The sequence below is a fragment of the Alligator mississippiensis genome, chromosome 2 (genome assembly GCF_030867095.1).
Source record: "Alligator mississippiensis isolate rAllMis1 chromosome 2, rAllMis1, whole genome shotgun sequence".
Taxonomy (NCBI): domain Eukaryota; kingdom Metazoa; phylum Chordata; order Crocodylia; family Alligatoridae; genus Alligator; species Alligator mississippiensis.
In genome coordinates, this window is record NC_081825.1 from 120,526,162 (window position 1) to 120,543,600 (window position 17,439).

The window sequence follows — 17,439 nt, forward strand, 5'->3', positions numbered from 1 at the left end:
CTTGGTATTGGGAGAAAAACAAATGGATGCACTAGGTCAGGTAGCTAAAGAAAAAGGTGAATATTCAAAAGGAGTTTTAAAGTACCTGAAATAAATACATTAGGAGCAGTTTCAAACGAGTGTTTGTCTGGGCAAGCTCTTTGTCTTGGCAGCAGACTTCAGATCTTCTGCTCATGCAGAAATGCATTGTTCTCTGGGCTCTGGATGATTTCTTTTATGCCTGAGGGGAAAATGTTACCAGGCATTTACTTCTGGTTATATGCACACAAGGCTCATAAAGATGATGCAGTGCTGCTGTGGTTAGGGAATAAGGACTGATCTACTTCTTTAGCAAAATGACAAAAGGCTCATCTATACCACTGATGCTGCAGGTCCTGGATAGGACAGGGATGTGTACATTTTCCTATTCAAGTCCACTTGTATGCTGCAGACCTGAAGGTTCACTACTGAAGATGCCGTGGACTTGCCCCTAACCCCTACTCTTGAGCCGTCAGTCTCCTGAAGGCCTGAGAGGTGATGGCTGAAGATGAAACCAGAACTGCCTTGCTTTATATTCGGCATAATCTCTTGAAAGTTTTCTTCAAAAAGAAACACATACTATCATTCATTATAGGAAAAATGGTCCTTCATTTGTTTAATATCCTGTTCCTGTGCCTGAGAAAAGTTAATCAAAGCACAAGCATCAAAGACGCATCTATTTTTCTTTTCCTTGGATGGAATCAGACAGAGATGCATTCTGCTTTCAGTTACACCCACATGACCCAGGCAAGAGATGTAACAGAGCAAAATGATAGCCATTTTCTTTTGTTTCTATGGATTTGAGAAAAATACTTTCTTTTTCAAACAATGTTATTGTTCTTATACAGGTGGTTACTATAAACTGATTGCAAAACATGTGAATTGGTATTTTCAGGAACTGTAGTATGCTATTGTTATGCAATTGGTCACTCCTTGGCCCTTGACTTTACCTCCTTCTAAGGTCAGATCACTAAGACAGCCCTGAAGGAGTTCCTGCCAGTTCTCCCAGGACAGAGTGTAGCCATTTTAGTTTTATACCATGGATCTAGCCTGTGGAGTTCCCCACGGGGTCTGACAATATGTTAGTGGGGGAACACTTGCAGCTATTTGCCAGTCCCCTGCTATCAAATTTCTGGATGCCAAGAGAACCCCACAGGCCCAAGAACATGGCTCTACACACTGGATTGAGTGCGTAGGACCAATAGGGGTGGTGCAGGGTCAAGTGGGACCAAATTGGGCAAGTGGGGCAGAATGGACCCAAGCAGAGCCAAGTGGCATGGAGCCCGACCTGAACCTGTGGGGCCTGATCCGGCCCATGGACTGGTCCCAAGCCACTTATCTGACCTACAGGGCTAAAAGATTGAGCACGACTGCTTTATAGCGTTCAAACAGTCCCTGTGGCCTTTGGTGGAATGAGAGAAGGCTGATCCTTAGAAACCCTCATGGCTGGTGGAAAGGAAAGAAATCCTGAAGCCTCACCAGTTTCTCCTCAGCTGCTCCAATTGAAACGCTGACCCAAGGGTGCTGTTCATTTTCATGACCCTGATACATTCTAACAAAAAGAAAAGAAATCCCATAGCATAAACAAGTGGGTACAAATAAGTGTATGTTTATGTTGACACATTTTTTGTATTATTCTGTAATTTATTCCCATAGGTTGCTTTCAGGGTCCAAATCTACTGTAGGTGCTGAGTAAACAGATCTGAAGACATGATCCCTTCCTCAACATATCTACAACTGGAGAATTGCAATTTATAATATCATTCTGGCCTGATAGTTATGGCTGCTATGTAGGGCTCTGCAGATTTGTAACGCTGTTTTTAATTGTTTAACAGAATGAAAATGCAGAAAATATAAACCAGCACGTAAAGAGTTTGCTGTGTACGCCAATAAAAAATGGGAAGAAGAATAAAGTGATAGGTATTATCAATTTGATTTTTTTTTTTTTTTTTTTTTTTTTTACATTTCTGCTTATGTGCTGCATGCCCATTAGTTCAATGTATTTTTATTATGACATTTTAACTTCTGTCTTTGCAGGGGATAAAATGCATCTATAATATGTTACAAGTATGTGACTTCATAATACAGTTTTGCATTCATCTGTGTAATTGCTATACAGAAGTAGTTCTATACACCAGTGGTTTTCAACCTTTTTAGTCTGAAGGCAGCCCTTGTTAGGCTCAAGGTACCCATCAGAAAATGCCAACTCTTAGTTTTCACTTTTTTCTTGACTACAGAAAAATGCTTGAGTAATTCTTTTATTGCAGAGAACTCGGAACAGCCACAACTAGTCACAAGTTTTTTGGATACTGTGGATTCCTATTTAATATCTTTGGGTTAATCTTGTGAATCATGGCTGGTGTTTTTACACCACACATGTGGCACCCTGCATCAACCTTAAAAGGATCTCACAAAACCGTAAGGTGTCACAGCACACTCCATGAGAATAAGTGTTTTACACAAAAGTAATATCCTAGCAATATGGGAACTAAAATCCTGGGAGAAGATCCTTAAAACAGAGAAATAGTTTTTTAGCATTGACGTAATGCATACTGTCATACTCCTGTCTGTGATTTCCGTATCTACTACCATTACCACGTAATGACAACACCTCAAATTATCTTTCTGTGCTTTTTCAGTTTGTTCAGTGGGTGTATTTCACAGTATTTTGTGAATCGTTGTTTGCTTTGCCTCTGTTGTAGATATTAGAAGCCATGTTGTTTGTGCATCTTTCATATGGCAATGGAAAGGAAAAACTGTTTTTGAAAATAGGAAAGTGCAATTACAAAGATTGCTGGTTACAAAGGTCCTCGGTCAGGGATTGCTTTAAATTGCTTTCACCTCTTTTTTTCATATTCAATTGTCCAGATTTCAGGTTAATTGCAGATTCTTTCAATATTCATCTGTGAAATTCGTGATTTTGCAGATTCTCTGAAATCCAGCAATGCCCATGAGATCCAGGCAATGCCTGTGAAATCCAGGGTGGGGGGACTTACAGAAAAGAAAATGTTGGTTCCTCAGAGGGAGCTAGCAACATTAGTGTGGTGTGGCAGCCCAGCAGGGTGGAGAACAGGGGAGGAAGGGGCTGTCTTCTCAAAGTTGATGGTTAGGGGTGGGGCTGCATGACTAATAGCTCTTGCAACCAGTCAGTGGCAAGGGGTGGGGCCATATGATAGGCAGCACCTGCAGCCAATCAGTGGTGAATGGTGGGGCCATAGAAGCCCCTTGGCCAATCAGAGGCGGGGGGGGGCTGTGCTCCGCCTGTGAAGTAACTGCCTGAGCCCATGTTCTGCCTACAAAATTGGGGGGCAGTCCCTGCGAATTAAGTAGGTCCCTACCTATGACTTAAGTAATGATGTTAATAAGCTAGTGGTTAATCATCTATGGGATAGATTCCATACTCCTATTCAGTCCCTTTGTTTCACTGTAGATCCTACCTACTGGATGGGAAATCCCTTCTAGTCTAAGTGAGCCAGCGTGAACCCTGCACCAGACCATCTACCACTGTTCCTCTGTCACTGGGAGTGTCTGAGAGACAGAGTGTGCATAAGGAGCTGCACTCTGCCTATGCTCCACACCCCACTCCCACAACACCAGACAAAGCTCAGGCACTGGAGTGAATTAAGCTTTGTAGATCAAGCATGAATTTATGAAAAGGCCTTACTCAGGAAAGTTCCCCTTGAGCTCACTGAGAGTCCAGATTAACCTCAGTACTTGCATAATGGCCAGCCAAAACTAAGCAAGGACCTTATGTTTTTTCCTATACATATCACACGCATGTATGTGTTTGCAAACTCTTTGGACATAAATTTATTTTAACAGGTGCTAGCTCAAGTTGGAACCAAGTGGGGAAGCCTTGCCTTCGCCTCAGAAGAGTAACACCTCCAAAAATATAACATGCAGTGCATATGGAAATGAAAGGAGCTTGAAAGCCATTAAACTGTTTGCTTCATAAAGTATTCAAGAGTCTGAGGGAAAAATGAGGCTCAAGGTAGCACTTCTAAGAGGTGCAGCATAGAACTAACAGTGTAGGGGAGTAGGGGACTGTCATGATTCAAGCTACCCTTAGGTCCTCCTAATCTCTCACTGTAACAGGAGCTTGGAGACTCATGTAAATTGTGATTGCCTCCCTGGGCTGCCTATAAACTATATGCTACATGCTGTAGTCTTAGTACTGGTTTTTGTGGATCTGCATCTAATTATTTTGAAGGATCTGGGCCCTGGGAATGTAAGCCCTGCTAATTTATACGAAACATAGAGTGTAATTGCAGTGTGTTGGAACAGACTCAATTTAATCGAGTCTGCTGGAGCATAGTAATTACTGTGCTCCAGAGTACTCCAGTGTCATGTGTATCAGCGTCCCTGTGCTGAAAAATGGTGGTGGGGTGCTTTAAACTAAAGGTTCGATGAGCTTTAGTTCTAAGTGCCCCGCTGCCATTTTTCAGCCTGGTGACACTGATACACATGATGCTCCAGATGTTTTAATTCATGTGGGTCTCAGACCTGCGCTAATTAAAGTGCCCCAGCCTCTCAGAGCATGTCTATAAACACTAAGTTCCTAGATGTCTGCGCCACTTTTGAAAATGGGTGCAAAGCCCAGATGCACAAACGTAGTCAGGTACCTAACTCCTATTGATTTTAATGGAAATAAGGTGACTAATGGGAGGCAGGTGCCTAAATAGCTTTGGGATCTGGCCCTTCAGCTCCTGTGCTTTTGTACCTCAGGGGTGTTGATTTTTAGGACCTCCCTCCTCAAGGAATCATGGAGCCCCATATATACTTGCATTCCCAACAGCACGCAGTTCCACAAGAATATATAAATGGAACTCACCAGTAGCTGCCATGCAGTTTCCTTATCCTTTCACCTGTCAACCAAATTTTATGTAGTCCCACCCAAAGGAAGGATGCAAAAAACTGGAGTAGGACAGCAAATATATATAAGGGATGGCATTTAGAGAATGGGGATACATTATCTAATTCATGCTTCTCTTATATGAACCTAGGGGGCTCATTTTATGGAGGTGGATTGTATTTAGCCACAAATATCATGCGACAGATAGAGAAGAATTATAGATTACTTACCTAGTTCTCAACAATTACCTTTGATATTAGTTTCTTAAATTGGGAAAACTACATACTGTCTTATTTTAAATAACCTACCAAAAACCAGAGCTGAGTTGGAGATTCAGATCATTAAAGCTTTAATTGGGGGGTCTGCACTATACTTGTTGGTTTAGGACAAAATTCATGCTCTCATATTAGTTTTTCTAATATTTTTGGTGGGAATTTATGATTAATTGATTGATATTCTCAAGCAAGCTGTCCATTTAGGTGGTTTTTTTCAAAACTTCTGAATGAGCAAAAGTCTTAATAATTCTCAGTGAGACTTGCTCTTCCAAATGCAAATTTGGATCTGAAATATTGCAAGGATAAGTTGTCCCTTGACATTTTGCTCTAACAACAAGCAGAAATCTTCATCTATACCTGTAGCAGTCTGCTTAGAGAACAGATATGGAGCCCTGGGAACAGAAGAGGAGGAACATGTTCCATTGGTGGAGGAGGACAGGCCAGGCCTCCCCAAAGTTGGCAGGATCAAGACCACTGCCACCAAGAAGAAGCAGTGGGTGGTAGTAGTTGGAGACTTCCTTTTGAGGGGGACAGAGACACCCATCTGCTGGCCTTACTTGTTGTTTCAGGAGATCTGACCCTTGCCCCAAACCCAGATCCAAGATGTCACAGAAGGATTACTGAAACTCATCCAGCCCTCTGACTACTAAGCCAACCTGCTCATCTATGTGGGCACCAGTGATACTGCCTGGGGAAACCCTGAGTGATTACAGGGATCTGGGTGCAAGGGTGAAAGGGAGAGGGGCTCAGGTGATATTTTTCTTGATCTTTCTGGTCAAGGGAGAAGGGCCTGGGCAGGAGTGGATGCATCCTGCAGATCAATGCATGGCTGTGCAGATGGTGTCACCAGAAGGACTTTGGTTTCTTTGACCATGGGATGTTGTTTGAAGAAGGAAGAAAAGATGGGATCCATGTGATTAAGAAAGGAAAGAGCATCTTTGCAGATAGGCTCGCTGGAGGAAGGCTATAAACTAGGTTTGCCAGGCGATGGATACCAAAGCCCTGAGGTAAGTGGTGCAATGGGTGACCTGGAGGAAGCACAAACAGGAGGGGGCAACAAGACAGGTGTTCTAATTCTTCCTGAGAAAGTAGGACAATCAGTTACCTGAGGTGCCTGTACATGAATGCACAGAAACAGGGAAACAAGCAGGAAGAATTGGAAGTTCTCATTGTCATGGAATTATGACATGATTGGAATAACCTTGCATTATATAAGAGATACCTTGCATTACTGGAGCACTGTCATGAATAGGTATAAACTGTTTAGGGAAGACAGGCAGGGGAGAAGGAGAGGAGTTGCATTTTATGTAAAAGTGCCATACGATTGCTCAGAGTTCCAATATGAAATTGGAGATAGGCCTATTGAAAGTCTCTGGGTTAGGGTCAGAGGAGAGAGCAACAAGGATGATGTTGTGGTGAGGGTCTGCTGTAGACCACCAAACAAGGAGGATGAGGTGGATAACAGCTAACAAGTTTCCTGATCGCAGGCCCCGGTTCTTGTTGTGGACTTCAGTCACCCTGACCTGTTGGGAAGGCAATATAACATGGGCAATCCATGACATTTTTGGAGAGTGTTGGGGATAACTTCCTGGTATAGGAATTGGAGAGGCCAACTAGGAGCTGTGCTTTTCCTGACCTGTTGCTCACAAACAAGGAAGAATTGGTAGAGAATAGTAATGGATGGCAACTTGGGCAGCAGTGACCATGAGATGATTGAGTTCAGGATCATGAGGGAAGGAGAGCTGCAGAGTACAGACCCTGGACTTCAGAAAAGGAGACTTTGACTCCATCAGGGAATTCATGGGCAGGATCTCCTGGAAAACCTGTGCGAGGGGGAGAGGAATCCAGGAGAGTTGGCTGCTCTTTAAAGAAACCTTACTGAAGGTGCAGGAAGACAAGCAGGTATGGCAGAAGACCAGCTTGGGTGCTCAAGGAGTTGGCCAATGTGCTTGCAGAGCTGCTAGCCATCATCTTTGAAAACTCATTGCAGTTGTGGGGGGGTCCCAGATGATTGGAAAAGGGCAAGTATAATGCCCATCTTTAGGAAAAGGAAGGAGGATCAAGGGAACTACAGACCAGTCAGTCTCACCTCAGACCCCGAAAAAATCATGGAGCAGGTCCTCAAGGAATCCAAGGAGTTTCTAAGCACTTGGAGGAGAAGAAGGTGATTAGGAACAGTCAGCATGGATTTACCAAGGGCAACTCATGTCTGACCAACCTGATTGCCTTCTGTGATGAGATGACTGGCTCTGTGGATGTGGGGAGACCAGTGGACGTGAAATGCCTGGACTTTAGCAAGGCTTTGGATACAACCTCCCACAACATTCTCACAAGCAAGCTAAGGAAGTATGGATTGGATGGATGGACTGTAAGGTGGATAGAAAACTGACTGGATCATCAAGCTCGGGGAGTAGTAGTCAATGGCTTGATGTCTAATTGGCAGCCGGTATCAAGTGGAGTGCCCCAGGGGTCAGTTCTGGAGCCAGTTTTGTTCACTATTTTCATCAGTGACCTGGAAGATGAGATAGAGTGCACCCTCAGCAAGTTTGCATATGACGCCAAACTGGGGGAGTAGTGGATATGCTGGAGGGTAAGGCTAGGATTCAGAGAGATCTTGAAAAATTGAAAGACTAGACCAAAAGAAATCTCACGAGGTTCATTAAGGACAAGTGCGAAGTCCTGCACTTGGGATGGAACAATCCCATGCACTGCTACAGGCTGGGGGCTGACTGGCTAAGCAGAGCTAAGCAGCTCTTCAGAAAAGGACCTGAGGGTTATAGTGGACAATAAGATGCATGTGAACCAATAGTGTGGCCTTATTGCCAAGAAAGCTAATGGCATACTGGGCTGCATTAGTAAAAGCGTTACCAGCAGGTTGAGGGAAGTGATTCTTCTCCTCTATTCAGCACTGGCGAGGGCAGATCTCAAGTACTGTGTGCAGTTTTGGGCCCCCCACTACAGAAAGAAAATTGGAGAAAGTCCAGCAAAGGCAACAAAAATGGTTAGGGGCTAGGGCACGTGATTTCTGAAGAGAGGCTGAGGGAACTGGGCTTATTTAGTCTGGAGAAGAGAAGACTGGCAGGATTTAATAGCAGCCTTCAACTACCTGAAGAGGGGGGTTCAAAAGATGATAGAGCTAGACTGTTCTCAGTGGTGACAGATGACAGAACAAGGAGCAATGGTCCCAAGTTTCAGCAAGAGAAGTTTAGGTTAGATATTAGGAAAAGCTTTCTCACTAGGAGGGTAGTAAAACACTGGAGCAGGTTACCCAGAGAGACTGTGGACTCTCCATCCTTGGAGGTTTTTAAGGTTTAGCAACACAAAGTCTTGGCTGGGATGATTTAATTGAAGATGGTCCTGCTTTGAGCCGGGGGTTGGACTAGATGACATCCTGAATTCCCTTTCAACTCTCATTTTCTCTGATTTTCAGGAATAGTATAATATATGACTCCATTTTATGTTTAAGCTAAATGGCCCGGAGATCTTTTTTTTTCTGTGACAGAGGCTTTCTCCACCTGAAAAAAGCAAGTCTCTTTCAGGTGGAACAAGAGTATTTACAAAAAGACTTTTTCTGTTCTCCTTTTTTCTGCTTCTGCATCCTTTAAGTATGCAGTGGCAACTTTATAAAATCTTTCTGAGGTATTTTAAGTATGTTGCAAAACTCCAGAATTCTGTTGGAAATGGACCTAGCAACAACTCGTGGAAACTTTGAGAACAATCCATTTAGAGTATTTGGCCTATAAGATCATGCATTACATTTACTGTAATTCTTCCTGTTTTTATTAATAGCAACATTTACATGAAAATAAAATCTGTGTTTTTAAGAAACCATCAACTGTTGTGGCTTATTCACTGCTGAAAGTCATATCCCGTATTCATTACATCACAGTTGCTATAGAAATTACTAGTTTCCTAAGCGGGGAAATTAGTTTCCTAAATAAGAAGTTGAAAATATGAAATCTACAAGACTGTCCCATACCCTCTATAGAGCATAATGCTAGATCAGGTCTTTCTCCCTAGGATTAAATCAGTGTGTCTCCCAGTGAATTCTCATTCATTGCTGTTGCGCATTATTTTTATTGTAGTGTGTTGCGTTATTTGTATTGTAGTAGGGCCTTAAGTTTCCATTTAATCAGGGATCAAAGCATTTTGGCACAGTTCCCATACTTATCCATCAATTACAACATTTTTATCAATCCAATGAGAATATGATCTGGTCCTGGCTGAATTTCCAAAAACAAGGCATAATCTGGCAAAAAAAAAACAAAACCCAAACCCATGGCTTTTATGTATAGACAGGTTTGAAACTGTTCTGTGTACAGATCCTTCATACTTCTAGCAACTTAGTCTACCTATACATGCAAAAACCATTTTGTTCTCCAAATTGCTACAGATTATAGCAGAGAAGATGCACATGTAGTGGCACATGGAGACTCTTAGCATGTTTCTTGTTGATTTTTTCCTTAATCTGAAACAAGTAATTTTCAACTGAAAGTATAGATTGCTAAACTTTTGGGAACCTTCTTAGTTGAGAATCTTCTTAGTTGGGAACAAACGAATCCTTAGTTCAATACCAGGTCTTAAAGTAGCTGTTGATAACACCCACTGTTGAAGTAGTTGCAAAATAGTTTCCATTATAATCCAATACTTGTAACCTGCGCACTGCTCTGGAATAGCTGAGGATCTGGCCTCATAGCTGCGCATAATAAATAACAGAAAGGCAGGGGTCCAAATGTTAGTTTCATTTCTACCTGTGCAAATTTTAACATAACTCTATCGAAGCAAAAAACCCCACAATCTTCCAATAGTGATATATGTTGAGCATGTTGCACAAAATAGTATTTGCTATTCCTGTTTTAGTGGTTAAATATGTTACTTCCGACCATATTTACCTGAATACAAGTCGAGTTTGAATTTAAGACAACCCTCCAATAATGAGATTCTGTACATGGAAAAGATATACATTTGTTGTTATTTTCTATGTATAGAATATAATTATTTGAGGGTCTTGAATTCATCCCCTACCATTGTAGCAATAGGTGACAGGCAGTGGGGGAGGGAGGGAGCAGGTGATGTGGAAGTCAAGCAGCCTAACTCCTGACCTCTAGTACCTGCCTTCTTGCCTCACGTACTGCTTGCCCTCTGGATTCAGTTCCGCATAGAGCACATGGTTGTTTTGGCACCAGTTCCAGCCACGTAGAGCTGAAGCCCAAGCCAGAGCTGCTGCCACCACTACTGCTGTTGCTACCAAGCTGGGGCCAGGGCAACCATATACTTCATGCCCTGGGCTAGAGTGGGGCTGCTGGAGCCCTGTCAGAGCCAGAGGGTAAGTGGCAGTGTGGTGTGGGCAGAAGGACAGAGGCAGTGATGTCAGGGGAGCAGGCAGCAACTGTGGCTCCAACTCCAGGTCAGGGTTGGAGTCAGAGCTGCAGCACCTGCCTGCCTCCCCTAGCACCTTGTACTCAGATCCAAGATGAGGAACTTTATTCCACCCCTCCCCCCCAGTTAAATGGGGAAGAAAACCTAGTCTTGGATTCAAGTAAATAGGGGATATGAACTATCTATATCAGGTGTGCTCTAGATTTTGCTCCTGCAGGCTAGATGAGGCCCAACACCACCACCCCCATGTGCCAAGCTCAGGCCCTGGTGCCTTATGCCATCTTTGCCTAGCTGGGATCAGGCTCTGGGGCCCCACCAGGCTGGGATCAAATCCCAGGGCATTGCACTGCCTCTGGCCAGCTCCAGAATGCCAAGATTGCATTTACGAGCCCCGCACTGTCCCTGCTTAGCTGGGACTAGTCCCAGCACTACCCCTGGTCAGTGCCTGCACCCCAGGATTATGCTCCATACCTCATGTAGCCCCTGCCCAGGCCATGCATGCCAAGATCAGGCCCTGCACCATTGTGCCTGATCTAGTGCAAAAGCCATGGCCCACAGGGCTCTCATGGATCCGTAGGGAGCTCCATGAGCTGAATGACACAGTGCTGGGGGCCACATTTGGCCCTTGGGCTGGGAGTTAAGCACCTCTCATCTATATCATATAATGCACAGTATGGTAAAGGTAATGAGTATCTTTTGTATTACCTTGCCATAATTTTACATTTTGTAATGGTGTTTTTTTTGCTTGTGTGTGTGATATAGATTGATTGATCAATCGATAGATATAATCACCCAAGCAAACTATTTAAATATATATACATTATTTTTATTTTTTTGCATTTGATCCAGCAATGTTTGCCTTCATAGTCCAAAACCTTAGAGGCTCACAAACAGAGAAAATTCTATTCGTATTCCTAAACAAAGCGAGTAGAGTCTGCGATAACAAATATAGCTGTTTGTTTTGTATTAATAAGTAATCTGAATTTAGGAATTGATCCAAACCTAACTTTAGCTTTTCAGTGACTTTGTTATACTTTGGGTCAGGTTGTAATAGGAGAGACCATATCTCTGTAGAATCAGAACTTTGATTTGAACTTTTATCCTGAATTTTAGGTATTTTTACTTGGTTCACTTTTTTTTAGCTTTCCGGTTCTGGTTCAAATAAGGAAGTGCAAACTCTGTGTACCGCTATCCTGACATTCATAAATGTTCTTTTGGCATGGTAACAAAAATCTAATTAGCCTCTAAAGGACAAATTGTCTTTAGGGATTAAATCAATCTAAAGTACTATTAATAATAGAAGTCAAGTTGAAAACTACCTTGTAGAATTTTGCAAAATAAGCCAGCCTGTACAGACCTATATTTCTACTTTCATAGATCTCCACAAAACAACGTGTAGTAGTGTAGTATTTATTCAGGAGCACAGTAAAATAATTCTAGTAAACTTTGGGGTAGTATGCGCAGTAATTACCTTAAATGCATTTTTTTTGTTTTATATAATATAAAAATTTAGAGATATTTGTGTCCGTTCATATAACAAAGTAGTATTTTGCCTATTTCTGTCTATTACTTGCTTACTTCCTGTGTCCTGTCGTAGGTGTGTGTCAGCTTGTGAATAAGGTGGAAGAAAACTCAGGTAAAATCAAGGCTTTCAATAGAAATGACGAACAGTTTTTGGAAGCTTTTGTCATCTTTTGTGGTTTGGGGATCCAGAATACCCAAATGTATGAAGTTGTGGAGAGAGCCATGGCCAAGCAGATGGTGACACTAGAGGTGAGCCCAAAATCTAGGCAGCCCTTATTTGGCTTCATACATAGTATAAATATATGAACAGAATTTGGCCCAGTGTTTTATACAGGGGTGGTACTGATTTGCTTCTTGTCTGCATTTGCCTGCATAGTATTTTATTTGTTGTTGTATTTTAACTGCACTCCTGGGGTTTAGTGGTGGACATGAACACAGCATTCCCTAAACATTAGGCTGCACATTGGGTACAGTGATCAGCATAGCTGGTTTGTCCTATTGCGTAGAAGGAGGAAATGGTTTGGAGGATTAGGGGCTTCCTCTTCTTGTCTGAGGTTTTCTCTGATGATTTTGGCTCAGTCTGTTAGACAAACCAGCATGGAGAGTAACAGCAGCGTTACTGTAGGCTTTCTGCAACTTCCTCTACCTACATCAAACCATATCAGGCATGAACATCATCTGGTCATAGCCTTTGAATCAGTTACTGTTGACTGTAATGACCAGGGTATTAAAAGGAGGTTCTAGCCTAAGATGCTAAACTGCTTGGAAGATAACTGTAAGCCAGAAAGTTAAATGTGGTAGACTTTGGATCTGCTAATATTCAATGTGTAATAGTATCTTTGCAAAATTTGTAAAATGTGGAATATGTAGCCTCAAAAGGAAACATGATGGCTCTCTTGTTAACTTGGATCTAAGCATTCTAAATTGTGCAGATAAGAACAGTGCCGTCAAAGCAATGGCAGAGATCTTTAAAAGTAAGGTCTGACCACTTACTTACATCATAAATTAGTACTCAACTGTTTTATTATCTAAAAATAAAATTTCTTTAGAGATAGAGTTCACTATATGATGAAAACATTTTCTCATTAAAAGCTGAAAATGTTTTGTTGCGTGTATATATATGTCCGTATATGCAACAAATTACATACATCTCCAACCCTGTAACATTTTCTTCTTTTATTCTCTGAACTAAAAAAAAAAAGCACGAGTTTATTTTGTTAATTTAAAACAAAAATATTTTCTCTCAGACTGTTCTGCTAAGTTTTATCCAGGGCAGAATTTTCTTTTTTGTCTAAGTTACAAACTCCTGAAAGAAAGGTCTTATTACGACAGCAGTGTCAGGCCTGTAATTATAGCTGTTCCATGAGCTATGTGTCTGTGAGATCAGGACATGAAAATTTTCCACAGAGATAAAGAAAATAAAAGAAAATCAGAACTCTTTGCCCAAAACTGTTTTAAGTTTTCTTCCTTGGTTGGCTATATCAAGCCTTCACGCAATGGGAGAATGGTAAATTACATATATCGGCCCTGATTCTTTGGTGCATTGTGAATGTGTATATGTCTGTGCCTGTGCAGAGCTCCATTAAAGTCAGTGGATCTTTGCAAAGGTACAAGTGTTTGTCCAAATATGATGTATAACAAAATTGGAACTGCAGTCTGAAATCTTTGTGTTTTAAAATAACCCCAATAATTTGGTTGTTCTTACATTGCATGTTTTCATTTGTACTCAAGGCTCTTTCTTTCCTTCTTCTGTAGGTCCTCTCATATCATGCTTCAGCTGCTGAAGAAGAAACGAGGGAGCTGCAGGTAACAGCGGTAATTGAATTTTTTTACTATTATTTATAAAATATTCTGTTAATGTAACGATGACTGACAGTCCTTTATGAGGATATGACTGATAAACATGCCAGGCATGTAAAAAAAAAATGCCTTAGTTGCTTGGAGGAGTCTTAGTTACTACGAAAGCAGGGTTGTTGCTGCATTGGTACATCATAGAACAGCAGGAAAATGCCTTTGTGAGTCATGAGCAATGTAGTCTTGCTAGAAAGCTTGGACCATAGGGAGAACAGAAGCATGACAGACTTTGAACAGAGGTTCTCAGTTTAGGCAGACATGATGATTAACATCAGACTAACCCACACAGTGTTCTTGTAACTCGGAATAAAAAATTGGGAATGTTGAGAACTCTTCCTTCCATGAAAAGTCTCATTGTTTTGACTCTTTGTACAAATTGGGATGAAAATAAATTGAAACATCAGGATTTCCATAACAGAAATACCATTCTTCAGTCATGGTACTACAGATACCGTTTCTACTGAAATCCCTGCCTTTGTTCATTGTGTGGTATTTTTTTTTTCCGTTGGTTTGTTTTAAGTTGAAACCACTTTACTGATGAATGAGTATTTGTGTGATACTTTGATTAACATACTCTTCCCCAAGAGAAATTATCATGTGGCTTCAGGCTTGGGTCCAGCCATTTTTTCATTCTTTTTTTCCCTCTTGCACTTCTGTTGCTACTGCCCACTGTTTGTCATGTGTTTTTATTTTGTAGGATTTTTTGTTTGTTTGTTTTCTTGGAGAACTCAATCACCACATTCTTCATTATCAAATTGAACCGCATGATACTCCCATCATTAAATATACTTTTTGGACCTTGGCCTGTTGTGCATGGTATTTCAGCAGTGCGTATAAAGTGCTTTGAGAATGTCTGATATAAAAATGCTATGGAAGTGCAGTATTTTGTTACTGTGATAGCAGATATTTCATACTTTGGCATGCCTTTTGACTTCATGGAACATTTTAATGTCAAGGGATTCTGTTGCCTCTAGAGCTCCCATGTTCAATTTGCTGCTCAGTTAATTTTGTGTGTGCTTTCTATTTTGCTCCCATCTTTGCAAGTGCCTTCGTTAATGTTTAGTTTACCACTCAATACCTAGCTCCCATGCAGCTCAAATTTTTGTTTGGGTTCATTTCCTGCTAGCTCCCTTCTCTGAGTTCCAGGATAAGTTGGAGGTTGATACTGGAAATTACAGTCAAAAGATTGTAAAAACTAAATTTAGAAAACCTTTACAGACTTATGTAATAAAACAATGTTACGGCTAGATTTGGCCCCTGGATTTATAAAGACACCCCCTATTGACTTCATCAAGAATTTGTGTTTTGTGTGTACATTGAGTTTGACATTTACATCACTATAGTCTCATACGTGTTATCCTAGAGAACACAAAATAGTAACAGATGAAGTGGCATAAGCTAGCAGGCTGTTTAGCAGCAAGGCTGTCAGTGGCCAGTTCTCCCCCAGCCATCTGGTGACTGACCCCAAATTCAGACATCACTAATCCACTGTTCTCCCGACCTTGAGATTGGAAGGCCATGAAGAATGTCTAATGGTTATTCTGTCCCTCTTTCCGTCAACCCCTTTGTTAGAGTTTCTGCTTTTCAGAACAGATCTTTCTTTCTGCTCTGTTGTATCTTTCAACATTTTAAGTTTAAATACTTTTGGGGAAAAAATCACTACTTATGCTGTTTTTAACATCTTGAAAAGAACCCCAACCAAATCAGCAGACTTCTACTATCGATCATGACTGCATATTTATTATGATATGTTGATTTGTGCTAAAAAGAAAGGTTTCTGCTGTCTATACCATATGCTGGTGCTTTCTGTATGTTAAAAATATAATCCAGCCATTACAAACAAAAATTTAATACAGCAGCCTCCCCAGAGCCACAAATGAAAAATATGAGACACTGCAATCATAGGCCCCAGCCCACAGAGCTTTCACCTTCTTTCAAAAGCCTGGAGAAAAAGATGCGATTTACAGCATACTCTGGAAATCAGCAGAAATGAAGGGTGAGGGTTGACTCCAATGTACAAAGCCTTTGTAAACCAAGTTGGGGGTAGGTAGGAAATGAGCCTCTGCTACTGACGCCAACTATGTCAGCCTCATACAAAGAAAGAAATGGTCTCTCTCTTCTAAGCTGACTGGGAATACCTTAAGGCTCTTTAGATTGAAATGTGCATCAGTCCAAAAGGGAAGAAATTGTGAACATATTTTGGAAATGTATCCTCCAGAAGATGAAGGCAATGATGATCACAATAACTAGATCTACAATCAAACTAAATTGTCTCAGTCTCCTGCCCAGACATATACTGGGCAAATAAGCTGTCCTAGTCATTACACGATTGTCTGACAGCATCTGGAGCGTCTAATAATGCCCCAGATCATTAACTTATAAAACAAATGGTGTGTTCACAAAGGCAAAGGGGCAGGTATGCTGCTTGTTATGCCTTCCAGTTGGTTCCCCTCCAACCAGCATCACTTCTATTTGAGCGAAATTGAGCTTCCTTCAGCTAATCATCATCCATGCCTAAAACCCTCCTAAGCACCTTTGCAAAGAGCAGGCTGTCACTCGGTATGCTGAAAACTCAGCAGCCCAAGTTTTATCATTAATTCTTCCTATTAACTCATCTACACATTGAACAAGAAGGGGCACAAGAGAGACCTCTGTGAAATGCCTCATAAGACATTCCTTGGCACTGAAGATTTCCTTGAAAATAACTGCGGGACCTTTCAGGAAAGTCACCCATTAAAGGGGGACTCTCATCAGTAAGTACTCTTTAATGTTTGTATGTAAATAATATCATGATTAGCATAACAAAGGCAGCTGAGAGATCAATGTGGACACCTGGTATTTGTCTGTCACTTAGTTCATCTGCCCAAACAAACAAGTTTCTGTGCTCTGCATGTAAACAGGGCAGTGATCAAGTTCAGGAGATCTGGAAGTCCTAGGAGCTCAGACTTGCCTGCCCACGACTTTTCCACAGAATCTTAAACAAAAATGACAGGAATAGATACTGGTCAGTCACTGCCAGGTTGACAGTATAGCAAATCAGGTGTGTGGTTGGAGGTGTGGGGAGGTGAACTGAATGACACCCACACAACAGCTTCCTTAAGGGAAACTGGTAGCCTCTTCCCTCAGGAGAGGAAGTATTGCAGCCTTGACAGTAACCAGTCATGATAGATGCTGTTATTCCTCACTGGTTTTCAGCAGTAAGGAAAGACAGGTCAAAAGTGCAAGTTGTGGTACACAATGGTTCCAACAACTCCAGTTTTCAGTAGCATCACTTGGACTAAATTTGGCCTCGGAAATCTGCTTGTTAGAGGTAAGATTCTCTAAATGTCAGAAATCTCTTCTTTAAAACAAATTCTTCCCTTTCCCCCAGAGATGATCCCTTTTAGTTCTGTTGCCATTTTCTATTTCTTCCACAACAATAAAAGTCCAAATAAAAAGATGCAGGAGTTCATTCTTGGATACATTTGTGCCAGTAGTATTTCATAGCAGATTTGTTAATAGAGCCTTAGCATATATTCATGCATGTGTCTGACATTG

General features: G+C 41.4%; 1 protein-coding gene across 3 annotated transcripts in view; it reads left to right on the plus strand.

Moving 5' to 3' along the window:
• PDE5A (phosphodiesterase 5A) overlaps positions 1–17,439 on the plus strand; it is a 105,977-nt gene that overhangs the window by 52,743 nt on the left and 35,795 nt on the right. For 2 of the 3 annotated variants that reach the window (XM_006274043.4, XM_014600786.3), the window contains exons 9-11: positions 1,854–1,938; positions 12,122–12,297; positions 13,804–13,863. In XM_006274043.4, the coding sequence (XP_006274105.1) occupies positions 1,854–1,938; positions 12,122–12,297; positions 13,804–13,863 (321 nt within the window). The remainder of the gene's footprint in view (positions 1–1,853; positions 1,939–12,121; positions 12,298–13,803; positions 13,864–17,439) is intronic. The other variant, XM_019494862.2, reaches the window with a different exon arrangement.